Source organism: Erithacus rubecula (genome assembly GCF_903797595.1).
Source record: "Erithacus rubecula genome assembly, chromosome: 21".
In the NCBI taxonomy this organism is placed as follows: domain Eukaryota; kingdom Metazoa; phylum Chordata; class Aves; order Passeriformes; family Muscicapidae; genus Erithacus; species Erithacus rubecula.
The window spans coordinates 631373-646372 of NC_136673.1; the positions used below are offsets into that span (position 1 = coordinate 631373).

The 15000-nt window shown below is 52.1% G+C and overlaps 3 protein-coding genes across 11 annotated transcripts in view; 1 reads left to right on the forward strand and 2 right to left on the reverse strand.

Moving 5' to 3' along the window:
* The window catches only part of HSPA5 (heat shock protein family A (Hsp70) member 5), a 458542-nt gene that overhangs the window by 237352 nt on the left and 206190 nt on the right, over window positions 1-15000 (forward strand). The window lies entirely within an intron of this gene.
* MVB12B (multivesicular body subunit 12B) overlaps window positions 1-15000 on the reverse strand; it is a 303240-nt gene that overhangs the window by 210344 nt on the left and 77896 nt on the right. The window lies entirely within an intron of this gene.
* Window positions 1-15000, reverse strand: part of PBX3 (PBX homeobox 3) — a 103656-nt gene that overhangs the window by 8622 nt on the left and 80034 nt on the right. For all 9 annotated transcript variants that reach the window (XM_079324474.1, XM_079324471.1, XM_079324477.1 and 6 more), the window contains 4 exons: window positions 13026-13267; window positions 9372-9562; window positions 7266-7401; window positions 605-770 (listed from right to left, as the gene is read on the reverse strand). In XM_079324474.1, coding sequence (XP_079180600.1) covers window positions 605-770; window positions 7266-7401; window positions 9372-9562; window positions 13026-13267 — 735 coding nt within the window. The remainder of the gene's footprint in view (window positions 1-604; window positions 771-7265; window positions 7402-9371; window positions 9563-13025; window positions 13268-15000) is intronic.

Below are 15000 nucleotides of genomic sequence, written 5' to 3' on the forward strand. Positions count from 1 at the left end.
CTCCCAGATGGACACCCCAGGGCTCAGGACAGCTCCCTGTGCCACCACTGGGACTGCTCCTCACCCCAGCCCTGACACACACCCTGCAGGGGGACACTCACCCTGCAGGGTGACACACAGCCCTCCAGGGTACACACAGCCCTGCAGGGTGACACGCAGCCCTGCAGGGGGACACACACAGCCCTGCAGGGTGACACACAGCCCTCCAGGGGGACACACACCCCTGCAGGGTGGCACACAGCCCTGCAGGGGGACACACAGCCCTCCAGGGGGACACACATCTCTGCAGGGTGGCACACAGCCCTGCAGGGGGACACACAGCCCTCCAGGGGGACACGCATCTCTGCAGGGTGACACACAGCCCTCCAGGGTGACACACACCCATCCAGGGGACACACATCTCTGCAGGGTGACACACAGCCCTCCAGGGTACACACAGCCCTGCAGGGTGACACACACCTCTCCAGGGTACACACACCTCTCCAGGGTACACACAGCCCTGCAGGGTACACACACCCCTCCAGGGTGCACACAGTCCTCCAGGGGGATACACAGCCCTGCAGGGGGACACACAGCCCCCCAGGGTGCACAGCCAGGCACGTACCAGAGTTTGGGGTGGTGGGGGAGTTGGTCTGGTTGTTCTGGACGGCTGCAGCCACGGCGTGCGCTGCAGTCACGGCCGTCTTTGCCGCGTAGAGATTGGCTTCCTCCTGGAACTTCCCAATGTTCTTCTTGTACCTGATTCTCTTATTGCCAAACCAGTTGGACACCTGCAGTGGAGAGAGGTGGGAAGGGTGAACAAAGCAGGATCCCTTGGAGATGCCATTTTGAGGCGCCAGAAACAGAACCCGTACCTGCTCCAGGTACCTGAGCCCTAACCCGGATCAGTTAATCATCACCGGGGAGCTGAGCAGGGCCTGGCTCTGCTGCTCTCTTGGCAAACTGAGGTACAACGAGTGACTGATGACTGCACATAGCCCAGAGCTTACTGTACCACAGCATTGTCCCCTACCACCATGGGCCATTTGTCAACAAAACTGGTGTGAGACCCAGAAAGCTGCTCAGGGGGGACCAAGGTCCGGTTGACTGAGGGCGAGCGGGTGGTGAGAGCAATTGTTCTTTATTTTTGGGCTGGAACAACCTTGGCAGCCCACTCACAGAATCGTGTTTGGTTGACTGAAAATGAAAGGAATCATATAAATCAATAATGGCTGAAAAGTCCCTTTGTCATGGCCCTTTGAAGATGCTGTACTGAAGCCAAGGTGGCTCCCAGGGCACCGGCTATTAACCCGCACAGGGGTCACGCCTGGAGCTGCTCAGGGAACTTTGTACAGGCTTGCTTAGGGGCTTTGTTTAACTTCAGCTGCTGTAACAGAGCTCTAAATAACAAACCCAGTTTGGAACAGGGACAATGGCCAACACAGCAGAGACAATAAAAGAGCTGCTCCAGCAGTAAACGGGAAGGGAGCAGGGACAGCCCAGTGGTTATCAGGCAGCCATAGGGTGTGGCAGGGGCTGGGGTCCTGTCACAGCACCCAGTTCAGGACCCTGCTGAGGCAGGAGTCAAATCCTGCTCTATTTGATGCAGAGAAGCTTTTGTTTAACCACAATTAATGGAAAACCTCTGGCCTTTACCAGTAATATGGAAGGCACCTTATACATCCTGCTCCCCTGATAATACTCCACCGTGTTCTATATATTGCACTTAATATCACCTTGTCAGTCAGAGAAGCAATAATACATTAATGAAACCCAGCAAATAATTATTGTGTACAATCAGATTATGCTTTATTAACAGTATCATAATTGAGGAATCTCTGCACATCAACCGTATTGTCCACGGATGTGCACGAGACCCCTCTGTTTATGCACGCCCCTGGACCAATCAAACAACAGCCATCACTAATAAAGGTTTATTTAATTCTCACAGTAAAATTTTAATATCACCAGCAGCCTGGGGAAGCCTCAACGAGTGGATTTGCTTGACATCAGATCGTTTCCATTCTGCTAGTCCCAATACTTCTTAATCTTTAATATCAAGGCAATTAAAATTAATGGCCACTCATCCAGAGCCACTGTGGGCAGTGTTTCCTTGACATCAATTGTTTGATGGGATTACCTAGAGGTTAAACTAACAAGCAAGGTTTAATTGGAAGCAATGAGAGGAGCAGTGCTCGTACGTTATGTTTAACCCGCACACCACATCTAAATGAGTATCCAGAAATGTTAAACTCCTCCTCAGAGCCAGGCTCAGGGCTGGGGCTGCCACAGGAGCCACAGCAGCTGGGGGTGCCACAGCCACTGTCCCTGTCCCTGTTTGCTGCCATGTCACACCAGTGCAGGGCAGAGTGTCAATGTGGAGACACCCAGGGACACCCAGAGACACCCAGGGACACGTGGGGACACCCAGGGACACGTGGGGGCACCCAGAGACACCCAGAGACACATGGGGACACCCAGAGACACGTGGGGACACCCAGAGACACCCAGAAACATGTGGGGACACCCAGAGACACCCAGAGACACGTGGGGACACCCAGGGACACCCAGAAACATGTGGGGACACCCAGGAACACCCAGGGACACCCAGGGACACCCAGGGGCTGCAGCCACAGCCGGGCAGGCAGGGCTGACACAGGCCAGGGCCAGGGCAGTGCTCCAGCAGGCACTGCAGGCAGCACTGAGGCTCCTGCCTGCCTGGAGCACAGCTCAGCTGCTCCTGCTGCTGGCACTGCCATAGCTGGCACTGCCATAGCTGGCACTGCCATGGTGCCAGCAAGAGCAGGGCTGCAGGCCTGGGCTCCCCTCTCAGCACCAGCACCCAGCCCCGTGCTCACCCCAAACATGGAAGTTGGCTCCACCATGAGCTGCCTCACAACACGTTTCATTAAAACAAACTATCTCTTCACATAAAAAAAACAATGAACATCTTTCTCCTCCTGATCATTGAAGGCCGATTAATTAATTGGGCTTAATTGTATATTACATTTCAAACAATACTGTTGCACTTATTTATCATGTTAATTGCAACGTTAAATAAAAAGACAATAAATTATTACATAAATCATCAAGATGCCTGATGTGGGATTTGGGATGGGGCAGGCCTGCCCTGTGTCTCCAGAGTGGGTGATTTCCTGGGATAAATCAGTGCTCACTCAGCAAAGACACAGCTGATGCAAGAGCACTGCTGCTGGAACTGGGGAGCTACAGATCCATGGACTGTGGAAATATTCCCACTGTTTCCATGTTTGCAGCACAGTCTGTGTTTCACACCTAAAACATGGTACAAACCTTAAAATGTTAAAAATCAATGTTGAGCAGTTACAGACTATGATCTAAACCCAAGAATTTCACCTCCAGAACTATTTCATTATGCTGCAGCTTTTTTTCCTTGCTTCCCACATCAACTCCAGAGTTTAAGATCCCTTCCATGCACAGTTTTCCACCTGCTCACAGAAACACTCAGAAGCAGGAGGAGCCAGATGGGTGATGGAAACCAGCTCCTGCATCCTTTCTTTAAACAATGTTAAATATATTCCCTTGTCAACCACATCCTTCTTTTGTTGGAAGCAGTGAAAAATGTTATTGCTGTACTCCAGTGCCCCGCTCTCAGCTCGGGCTGTGCCCTCTCTCCAGCCCGTGTGATGGACTGATGGTCGTTTGTGACACCCTGAAAGAGGCTCATCTGCAAAAGTATAAAACATCAGCCTTGCAGCCATGCTGGGGGAGAACAGACAATACAGTTTATCTCCCTCCAACGTGCGCTGATGGGGCAGCTCTAAATTACAGCTGACAATGTTCTCTGCTAAGGACATTTTTTCCCCAGAATTACCTTTTCCGCACTCTTAAAAATGAAATTGTGTGAGGTGTTCATCTTAATAAATAGTTTGTCTTTATGCTTTTCTTGAAAAACCTTCTCTACATATTATTTTAAACACCGATATCAAAACTGAAGCCATCGATCTCCCACCTGCAATGAAACCATTCTGGGAGACAATTTTCTCTGCAGCTCAGTAAAGTGCCATGGCAGCAGGATTTCCAGTCAGCAGCTTAATCTGGGGGGAGGATGACCCAAAACACTCACTAATTAAGTGTTTGAGGGAGAAAATGTTCTGCCATGAATCTGCCCCCAGCATGTACAAGGCACTGACAGAACAAGAGAGAAACACTTGGGATCATCGTTAGAAGAGGCTGCAGAGGAGCCAGGAAAGGACAAAGCCTCCTCATCAAAGACAAGCCAACAGCTCCAGAGTTTGGAAAGCCATCCCTTCATGTTATTTATTCCTTCTTCCAGCTCCTTGGCCCTCCAGGGTATGTGCAGCACAGGAGGTAAATGGGGCATGGTGACAGGTATGGCAAGGTCCAAGGGACACTTGCTCAAGGCTGAAAATACACACACAGATCTTCCAGGAAAACCCTGAGTGAGCTGCAGCTCAGTCACCTCCTGAGTGCCACTGCCTGTCCCTTGCCATGCTGCTCCTGCCAGGCTTGCAGTGACTGCTCAATTCACTCGAGTTCTGGATTGCATCCTCTGAGTTCTGCTGTCACCCACCAGAGCAGTGTGGGGGGGCTGCTCTGCAGTGCTGCTCAGAGCTCTTCTACTGCATGGCCTCAAAAACACACACCCTTTTCAGGAGAGAAAGGCACCTCCAGCCCAGTTTGACCTACTAAATACCAACAAATACCAACTAACCCTGCAGTACTGCCATGCAGCCTTTGGAAATCAAAGATTAGAGCATCCATGGTGTTCGTGCTCCCTAGCTGTGACAGCAGATCCATCAGGAACTCAAGCAACCAGCTGATCACAGGCACTCCCTCTGTCTCATACAGCTCCTCTCCCATTACATGATACACGGCCCCATTTCCAGCCTTTACCACATCAATCTGAGTTTTTCCAAGTCATTTATAACATCTTGCCAGAGCAAAGTTCAGCCATGGCCAAGGGCCCAGCCCTGCATCCCTGTGCCAGGCTGGGTGGGCAGCAGTGCCCTTGTAGCAGGCTGGCAGTGTCACCCAGCAAGGCTGAGGGTGCTGGATGCAGTGCTATGGAGAGCACAATGCAGCTACTCCCACTGCTCACTCTGACTTCCTAATGCATTCAAGAAACAACTAATTCATGTCTGTATCAAATATTAAAAAGACAAACCTATATTCCTGTCACAGGCTCTCTGCCACTGCTGGGTTGTTGGACCATCTGCCTGCCTTTTATTTCATTCTACAGCATATACATTAAATTTTATCAAACAACCAATTAAGAGAGAGAAATCAGATCTACTAGCACAAGAAGCAATCAGTTATGGTTTCTCAAATGTTCCATCTCATTTCCTACAGTCACTTTAGCCTTATCTTGATCAGTCTTTTTATCTGTCCACACTAAGGATCACTGAGCCCTCCCTGCCAGGCAGGGTGGGTGCAGAGGGAACAGCTCTTCAGCAGGTCTGCTGGGCTTTTCCCATGTCATCTCCCCTGGTCACATTAACCAAAACTGAAGAACTTTTGGTTTGTTTAAGTTGGTGTTGATGGCATGGCCTCTCCTGACTACAGCAGGCTGCCTGGACACCTTTACTGAAGGAATTGTCACAAAGCATCTCGTGCCAAGGACAGGGACCAGCAGCAAGATGAAGGCTGCAGACCCCAGTGTGGTCACTCGTGTGTGGCACTCTGTGCTCTCAGGGTGTTTGGCTGGTCCAAGCAGCCTCAGGATGCCTGAGGGCACAGGGGCAGCCCAGCAGCCACCAGGGCTGCAGTCACTTGTGTGATGCTCAGAGCCAGGGAGGAGCAATGGCAGAGGGAACTGTGTGCTGAATTTCCCTCAAAAACTTCCTGCCCATCATCACAGCTATTTGTAGATGGACTGGGAGAAACTGCCTCCATCCCCATCCTGTACCTGTCCCTGGCACTGAGCACAGGCCCTTCCCAGCTGCAGTGCCAAGGAACAGGCAAGGAGCCAGCAAGGCACACACACCTGTCCTGCCAGGGCTGCTACTGTGGCTGCAGCCAAAGCCAAGTAATTCCACATTTGGAGGAGCTGGGCAGCCTTTCATTTGAAAGTCTTCAATAAAGTGCCTGAATTTTTCATGCATTCAATGGAGGCCTATAAAGTAAATCTCAACTCAGGTCTTAATTATAAAGCTAAAGGTTGAGTTGCTAATAATGCCAATACTGCAGCCTGCAATCATTAATAGTTAACACACACGCCGCAGGCACCACTCCTCTCCAGGAGCTGAAATATTGATAAGGGAGCTGGGGGAGCAGGGAGGAGCCAGCACAGCAGCCCTCAACACAGGAGCAGGGTGGCTGCAAACTTGGAACTGCCACACAAGCTCAAGCTCTTCCCCAAGCTGTGCAAGCCAGATTTGTGTGAGAATAACTGGGGTTTCTAGCAAACATACCATACAGGCCATGTGGAATGCCAAGCGGTGTTTTGCTTTTTGAGCTGCCTGAGACACCAGTCTGAGCTGTACTGAGCACAAAGAACTTTGAGGTACTTTGGCCCACACAGAAAGCAGCTGCAGCCAGTGACAGCACAGTCCTGACTGGGGGTGCTGGGTTTCTTGCATTAACTTCACAGTAACAGCTGTTATGTGTGGTAAAAAGAGTAAATCTGCCTAATGCAGTTTTGCCACAGAGAAGCCACTTGTGTCACTCCAGCATAGCTAGAGGCTGACTTTCTGACTGGCTTAGAAAAGCAACTTTGAGCCATCAAAGAAATTTGGATCTATAAAGATAGATCCTAAATTTGTCAATAAACCATCCTTTCCCCAAAATCCTGCTCAGCTGAAGGAATTCAGAGCAGAGAAGGCTCAGCCAGGAGCCTCACTGCTGAGCACAGAGCAGGCTGATGTGAGGTGGGGTACAGACCTTGCTGCTTTTTGTTTTTGTCTTCTCTGTGCACAGACCTTTGTACCCCAGCACAGGCAGGCAGAGCTCAGCCACGTCCCATTGCCCTGCAAACCTCCCCAGTGATGAAGGGGTGACAGAGGTGATGAAGGGGTACAGAGGTGACGAAGGGGTGACAGAGGTGATGAAGGGGTGACAGAGGTGACGAAGGGGTACAGAGGTGACGAAGGGGTACAGAGGTGATGAAGGGGTGACAGAGGTGATGAAGGGGTACAGAGGTGACGAAGGGGTGACAGAGGTGCCCTGGGCAGGCCTGGCTCTGCAGCACCTGCCTCCCCTGGAGCACCTGGCAGAGCCTGGAGGGGGATGGCAGCAGTGCCAGGAGATGGGCACACCTGGAGCAGGGGCTCCTCCCTGCTGCTTACCTGTGATACTGTGATGCTGCATTTCTTTGCCAGCTCTTCTTTGGCTTCTTCACTGGGGTAGGGGTTACTGAGGTGGGAGTAGAAATACTCGTTCAAGATTTCCGTGGCCTGTTTACTGAAGTTACGCCTTTTCCGTCTGAAATGAGGAAAGGAAAACATCACTGTTCCTGCAGGTCCTGGCAGGGGGGCAGCAGCCTGGACTGCAGCACAGAACAACCCAGCAGAGCTGTCCTGGCACCCTGACCCCTTTGGGCTCCCCAGCACCACGGGAGGGAGCAGCAGGCAGCAATAACAAGCCAGCCCCACAGGCTCTGCTCTGGCTCCACACCCCCACCTCCCACAGGGACCATCCCACAGTCACCTGCTGTGCCAGGAAAGGTGAGGCAGGTGCTGAGCCAGCAGCCTCCCTGTGGCTCCTCCACACATAAGGGAAAGGTTTAAGTTTAAGTTTTAACATAAGTAAGTCAGTAAGTTGTAGTGCGAACTCTAATGCTTTTAGTTAAGTAAAAGGTTCAAATGCCAGAGTGGAAGTGTGAGTTCTAGTGAAGGTTGGAAAACATGCTAATGTTTTCAGTAGAGGCTCCAAGATCATGGTTGTAAACAGTGCTTAGACATAATAGAGCTATAGTAAGAATATTGCTTACATTTTTAAATAGAACAAGATAAGTTGTATGCGTAGTCTACATGTAACCTGGTGTGTTAAAAAACTAGAATCCTAATAGGTTAAGGAGTGGTGGTGTGTTAGGAAGATCCTGTATAGGAGTATGTATGAAAAAGTTAGTGCATTTTCCAGGGCTTTTGCTTTTTGCTTTTGCCATTACTTTTCTGCTTGCCTTTTGAGACTGATGTGCTTTGTAATAAATAACTTTTCAGTAACTATCAGCTGCTTCATTTAAGATAACCCGAAAAGAGCCCCTCTGTGCCAGCAGCAGCCTGACAGAGCCCTTCTCCCCCCTGCCCTCCCTGCCCTCAGCAGGTCAGCTGGGCCCTGCACAGCTCCCGGGGTGGGGACAGTCCCACAGGATGGGGCAGTGCTGACCTGTCCTCACACGGCCCTCCCTGAGCTAATTGGCTTCCAACTGCAAGTGGATTTCAGGGCTTTGTGAGCCAGACCCATCTGTGCCCCTGTGCCAGGGGCTGCACGGGGCCAGGCTCAGGTCCCACGTGTGTCACCTTGGGGCACAGAGCACCTGCAGCACTCCAGCCAAAGGAGCCAGCACAGCACAGCCCAGCACAGCCCAGCACAGCTGCATCCCTGCAGCCCAGGCTGCTCTCCCCTGCAAGGCTGCACTGGGGCATTTCCCTGGAGCTGTTCCCCCAGGCTCTGTGATCAGCGTGCCCCAGGCCAGCCAGCAGCGAGCTGTGCTGTATCCTGGAGCAGGCAGGCTCCCTCCCACAGCTCTGCTTATCTCATTACTGTGCTTCCGCTCATTTTGCCTTATTTACCTTCCTCCTTTTTAAAGAAATCACTTTAAAATGTACATCTGCAGGCTCTACCTTTGCGTTCTGGAGCTCTCCATAGACAGCTCCTCCAACTGCCTGCAATTACCCTGATTTCCCACACCTGCCAGTGACCTCCTTGTTAATAACATTATTTTGGTCTTGTTTAGCTCCTCGCAGCTTTCAGGTGTGAAGTCTGAGCTGCTGGAGGAGGGAGACTTGCTGTGGTGCCTGCTGCTCCTCCCTGCTCTGCTCCTGCTCTGCCAGGAGCCCTGTGAAGGGATGGGGCTGGGGATCCCTGTCCCACCTCATCAGGCTTCAAAACAACAGTGACCGTGCCTGCCCCCCTCCTAATCACTGCCTGCCTGTGCTCAGGGGGCTGGGGGTCCTGGGGGTGGCAGCGAGCTCCAGCAGTGGGCAGGTGTCCAAGGTGGGGAAAACAAGCCCAGACTTTGCACTACAATTCTAGAAAAGATCTTGCTGCTTCTGAAAGCCTAGAGTGCAGGAGGCCCCTTCCACAGCAGCTGTGGATGAAACCTTTGTTGGGACAGAGCAGCTTCTCCCACCATCCCTGCTGGCATGGGACACTGCTCCCAGCACAGCCAGGCTCTCTGGGCTGCCCAGAAATTACTGTCAAAAAAGACAGGGGCACTTGCTCTGCCTTACCTGGCATCGAGGAACCTTGATCTTAAAATCATTACTGCTTCACAAGTGCTTTGTTTGAGCTGCATCTGGATGGAGCTGAACTTTCTGTGGATGATGCCCACCATGCGCTCGATCTCCTTGGGAGAAATGGGGCGTGTCCGGCTCTGCTCCCTGAGCAGGTTCATGACGTGGGTGGTGAACTCATTGCACGCCTGTGGGGGAACAAGAGGCTCAGATGTGGGTTTGTGCTGTCCCACAAGGACACAGGCTCCGACCTGGCTGCTGGGGAAGGCAGCACTGGGGCTGGGGGACCCTCCCCTGGCCCTGGCCCAGGCACCGAAGGGAGCCCTCAGTTACTGCCACAGACTGTGACATGTTCATATAAACTTCAGGCTGAGCCATCACCAGGAGCCCCCTGGCCTGAGCCTCTACAAATGCTGCTGTCCTGCCTTCCCTCTGCAGGCTGGAACCTGCCAAAAACTCTGCTGGCTCCCCTCTTCCCTCTGAAGCCAGGATGCAAAATACATATGTAATATGTCTGACAACCACATTTTCAAGGATTCTCCAACATTTCGATAGATTGTGTGAGGGAAGGAGTTAAAAGTGAAAAGTTTATGCATCTAAAAACTCATAATTTCCTATAACATTTGCTGAACGTCTCACAACTTATTAAGTGAAGCCATCTATGAATGCAAATGCTGATTAGCAATTTGGCAATAGCCCAACATTCGCAGAATTCACATAGCTTTTCTTTAAACCAGTAGTTCATACATGATTAATTAGAACATCTCATTTATGTAGTGTGCACTTTAGCTCATTACTCTAAGTAAAATTCGTTAAGTATTTACATTTAGATAATTAAAATCTGGGTACACCCTTAAGAAAGATGCATACACTTCAGGCAAAGTGATTTTTTTTCTTTACACTACTGAAAGTAAATTACAGGCTAATTTACATCCTCGCAGCCCCCGTTGGAGGCAGCTCAGAGAGCCCAGTGCAGAGCCCTTGGCTTGGCACCTCCACGGGCACAGCTCAGCCCAGCTCTGCCAAGCCTCTCTGAGCTCCAGGTGAAGGAGCTGGACACGTCCCACCCTCACTTCCCACCAGCACAGTCCTTCTTTCAGCAGGGGACAACCTGCAGAACTTCAGCTCTCTGACCAACAGCAGCAGCAGCAGCTCTGCCTCACCCAGCAAATGTTGCACAGAGGGAAAGGGGACACAGGCACCAAAATGCAGCAGCTCTGACTGTTCCAAAGCACAGCTGCACCCAAGAATTTGGCACTGGATGGATGTTCCAGGCACACAGTTTGCCACAAGCCCTCTTCTTTTCAGATCCAGGGAATTCAATTTTAAAGCACAATAAAATTGGCAACTGTTGCATTAGAAATATTTTCAGGTATGTCTTTTCTATCCGAGATTCAGTATCAAAAGCTGGATATTTAAAAGCAAAAATTAGTTTCTTGCTTTCAAGAAGCAAAAACATCACTGATTACTTAACTTGCCTGATGAGACTTGGTTTGGCTACAACTATTTGGAGAGCCTGGGTTTAATTCATCTCCACCAGCACCTCCCCTCTCAGAGCTGCCTCACACAGCACAGTGGGAGGAAGCTCAGAAGACTCTGATGCTTTGTCTTGTTTCTCTTGTTTATTTATAGCGTCCAAGCTACTTGATCCCTTTTCCAGGACTATTTTTCAGGCCTCTGCTTGGTGCCTAAGACATTATTAATAATGTCAGGTTATAAGTGATGGCCTTGTTAACCTGCTCAGAAACCTTGTAGGAGCAGGGATGCTCCTGCTGCCTCAGTGCCTCATCAGGACTGCACAGGAAAAAGAGAGGAAATGGCCCAAAGCAAGGCTGAGGGACAGGGTGGCAGCCAGGGCTCTGTGAGGCTGGGGAGGCTTTGCCCCAGTCCGGGGTGAATTCAGGGGACATCTGTGAGCTCGGCAAGTGGGCTCCCAGCTGCTCCAGGAGGCCTGGGACCCTTACAGTACTTTTGCCTACAGCAAAAAATGTATTTCAGTGTAATTACAGCAGATAGCTTTCAATATGTCATCTCTGCTGCAGGAGCTGTAAATTATGGAAGGCGCTGCCTGTGCGTGGCCATTTCTCCCGGCGCCCGGCGAGGGAGCGCTGGGTGATGGCGTGACACACTTTCCATTTCTCTTTCCTTTTTTTTTTTTTTTCCTGAGTGCATTCCCCTGACTGGCAACAAATATCAGGATCAAACTCTGCCTGGAAAGTGTCTCCAGGAAGGCTCTCTGGTTCCTGCTGCCGCGGGAGCGCTGGCTGGGCAGGGACAGGAGCGGCTCTGGTGCCAGCACGGGCTCCCTGCTGCAGGAGGCTCCTGCTCACAACCTGTGGCGCCAGGGGCTGACATGCCAAGCCCTGGCTGCCTCTCGGGCACTGCAGTGAGACAAACCAGCAGGAGACAGTTTGCTGCCAGGCTGGGGAAATCATCGTAGGTCTGTTGAGCAGACGTGGCTGGGTGTCAGGATCCGTGGGGAAGCGTGCGTGTCTCGTCCTCGGCTCTACCTCTCTCTCCTGCTCCAGCAGCATTTGAGCATCCTCCAAAACTTCCTGTGGTGTGGACGGATGGCTGTGACATTTCAGCTGAAACCTTTGTAAATGGAGCTACAGGGCAAAAAATGCTCCTGCTTCCCCCACGTCATTAAACTTATTAGAGTCCAAGGATGTTTGCCAGGAACCGGCTGCAAGCACGGAGCTGCCGCTGCCTGCAGCCCGTGTCACTGTGCCTGTGTGAGACACTCTGCTGCTGCTGCTGCTGTGTGGGGCTTTTAACCCCACAGCCACCCCCATCCCAGCTGCACAGCAGGGCAAGGAGAGCCCAGGGCTCCACACAGCACTACTGGGGCCCTGGGGAGTTGGGGGAGAACAGCAGGTTTGCACAAAGACCCTGACAGGTGTTTGCTCAGTTATTTGTTCTCCACTTGAACAACACAGTGAAAGAGACAGCACAGACAAGGCAGTGCCACTGGCACCTGGCAGCATGTGGCAAATGTTGTCAGTGCCACTGGCACGGCAATGTGTTGGGTCACCAGGTCCAGTGGTGAACACAAACCCACAGGTCTCTGCAGCATGCTCTCACTCCAAACAAAGACACTGTGCTGGCATCTGCCTGAACCAGGATTTCCCTAGTTCCTGTCCCAGGGCCAGGTGCTCTGCTGGCACCTCCCTGCCCACTCTCTTCCAGCCTGCTCCAGCTGACCTGCCGTGGCCAAGTCCTGTGCTAGAGTCTCCTGCCACCTGCTCCAGGAGCCTGTGGGCTGAGATGGCCAATGCAATCCTTGTCTGTCTGTGCTCCACAGCTCGCCAGAGCCAGCTGTGTGAGGCCTCATCAGGGCAGAGGGTGCACAGAGTAACAGACAGAGGGATCTCTCCTCCTCTCTGCCACTATGGGCTCAGCAAAGGGGAGAAGCACGGCTTGGGCATTGCTCTTGTGCAGTTACAGACAACAGAAAACACTCAGGCATGCAAGACATGCATCCTGGCTCCAGCCAGCAGCTCCTTGGAGCCCAACACTCCCATCATGGCTCTGTGGGCAGAGGGGTGGGGAAGGGGAGGGAGGGGTGTGGTCCAGAGTGGGCAGTGGTGGCACTGCAAGCAGAGGAGAGCAGTGTCAGGTACACGAACAACTGAGAGGCTGATGTCTGACCTGTTCATATTTCTCCAGCTCTGTGTGATAGATTTGTCTGATCTGGGTCAATTTGGCTCTGTAATCTGAGTGCTCAATAGAGTTATCTGAAGACCCTCCAGAGGCTGCTGCGGCTGCAGCTGCTGCCGCCGACCCCCCACCTTTCTCCGGCCCCGAGACTCCTTCTGCCAGAAGCATATTGTCTAGTCTCATGAGCTGAGGGTCGGGAGGGTCTTCCTCCTGGGCTCCTCGGATGCTCAAACCTTGGGCAGAAAAGAGAGAGAAGAGAAAACACAGTCAGTGCTTCTGCATCTGCCCAGCCACGAGCCCTCCGTGACCCCCCTGCCCCAGGAGCACCCCTCACAGCTGGCCCCACCTGGCAGTGCCACGGGGGGATGGCAGTGCCACGGGACCCTCTCGGCTCCCACACTCAGCAGGAACCTGTGTAGGCTGTGCCAGCAACACACAGCTGCCAGGCATGGACCTGGGCACCAGCAGTGTGCTTTTTTTGGGGACAGCACAGGATTCACACTGTCTGTCCCAAGGAGGACAAGCAATGAGATGACCTCCCCACAGGCCAACCCCCCAACTCAAGAAAGCACAAGGCATTACTTTTGCTCTAAAATACATATTTCAAACTTGTCACCTTCATTTTAAACCATAATTCTACATAATTTCATAGGAATAATAAAAACTTCTCATAATCTCTTAAAATTCTTTCTGTTGCCTGTTCAGAGGTGCACAGGCACAAGCTGCTGATCCCCCTCGTTGTGCTGGTGTCCCTGAGCTGGCACACACTGCTGGGGACAGCCCTGGCACGGCTCAGGCCACCCATGCTGCAGCCAGGGAAGGTGATGCTGCACCTGGGGGTCCCTGCAGCAGCAGAGGTGGTGCCTGGCCAAGGGAGAGCTGCACCCACCCCTCACTCCCTCCTCTGCCAGGCCCCACTGCCCTGGCACAGCCCACAGTGCTGTAACACAGGGGTGATTTCCTGCTCCCCTGTTTGTCACACTCCTCCTCTGCTCTGCTGTCAGCATGTTCAATAACATCCTGGTTTTAATCCACTCAAGCTCTCCTTCCCTTCTCATCAATGAGAATGAGAAATACTGTTGTTTTTCCTTTTAGCTTCTGGACACTTTCTCAGCCCGTGTTTACTGTGCTCTATTGCAGCTGGTTTTCCTCACCTGCATTTCTGCTTTCACTATGGAACTCATCTCCCTCCCACTATCCCATCACAGTCCCACTCTGCTCCCAAATGCAGATGCCTAGCCAAAACCTGCAGCAAAATCATTTGGTACAATTGCAGTGATTTCTGCATCATGCACAGGCCAAAGGGAGAGGGCTTGGTCCAAAGTGACACAATCCACCCAGTGAATTCTCAAATATTGCCAGTGCCCAGTGCTGCCTGTAAAGCTGGTACAGTAAGTGAGCAGCCCCAGGGCTCAGCAGCAGCAGCTGGCACTGCACCAGGCTGCAGGAGCAGGAGGGGCTGCAGCACACCAGGAGCAGCTCAGCCAGCCAGGACAGTGACCAAGGCACTCATAATGGGTGTGACTGGGGCTGCTGGCAGGGACAGGCTGTGCTCATCTCCATCCCACACAGTGCCCCAGGGGTGTGTCCAGGGGTGCCAGCCTGAGCACAGCAGCCCCTGGACACCCACAGGCACAGGATGACAGAGTGTGTGTGGGGACACAACATTTATCCTGCCCCTGAGTGAGACACATCATTCATTTGAATGGCAAAGCCACGAGTTGATTAACTAATTCCAACAAGAATTAAGCTGTGTGTTAATTTGGAGCTTTCCTTATGAACTATATGAAGCAGCACAACTAATAGTGTCTGGTGTCCCTGGGGGCAGGGGCCTGCAAAACTGATGAACTGTGTCACCAGTGAGACACGTGGCTCGTCAGCAGCAGCCCCTGGCTGCAGGTCCAGCAGTCCCAGCAGGGTCTGGGAAGGAGCCAGAGCATCTCCAGGCCCCTCAGCTCAGAGCAGC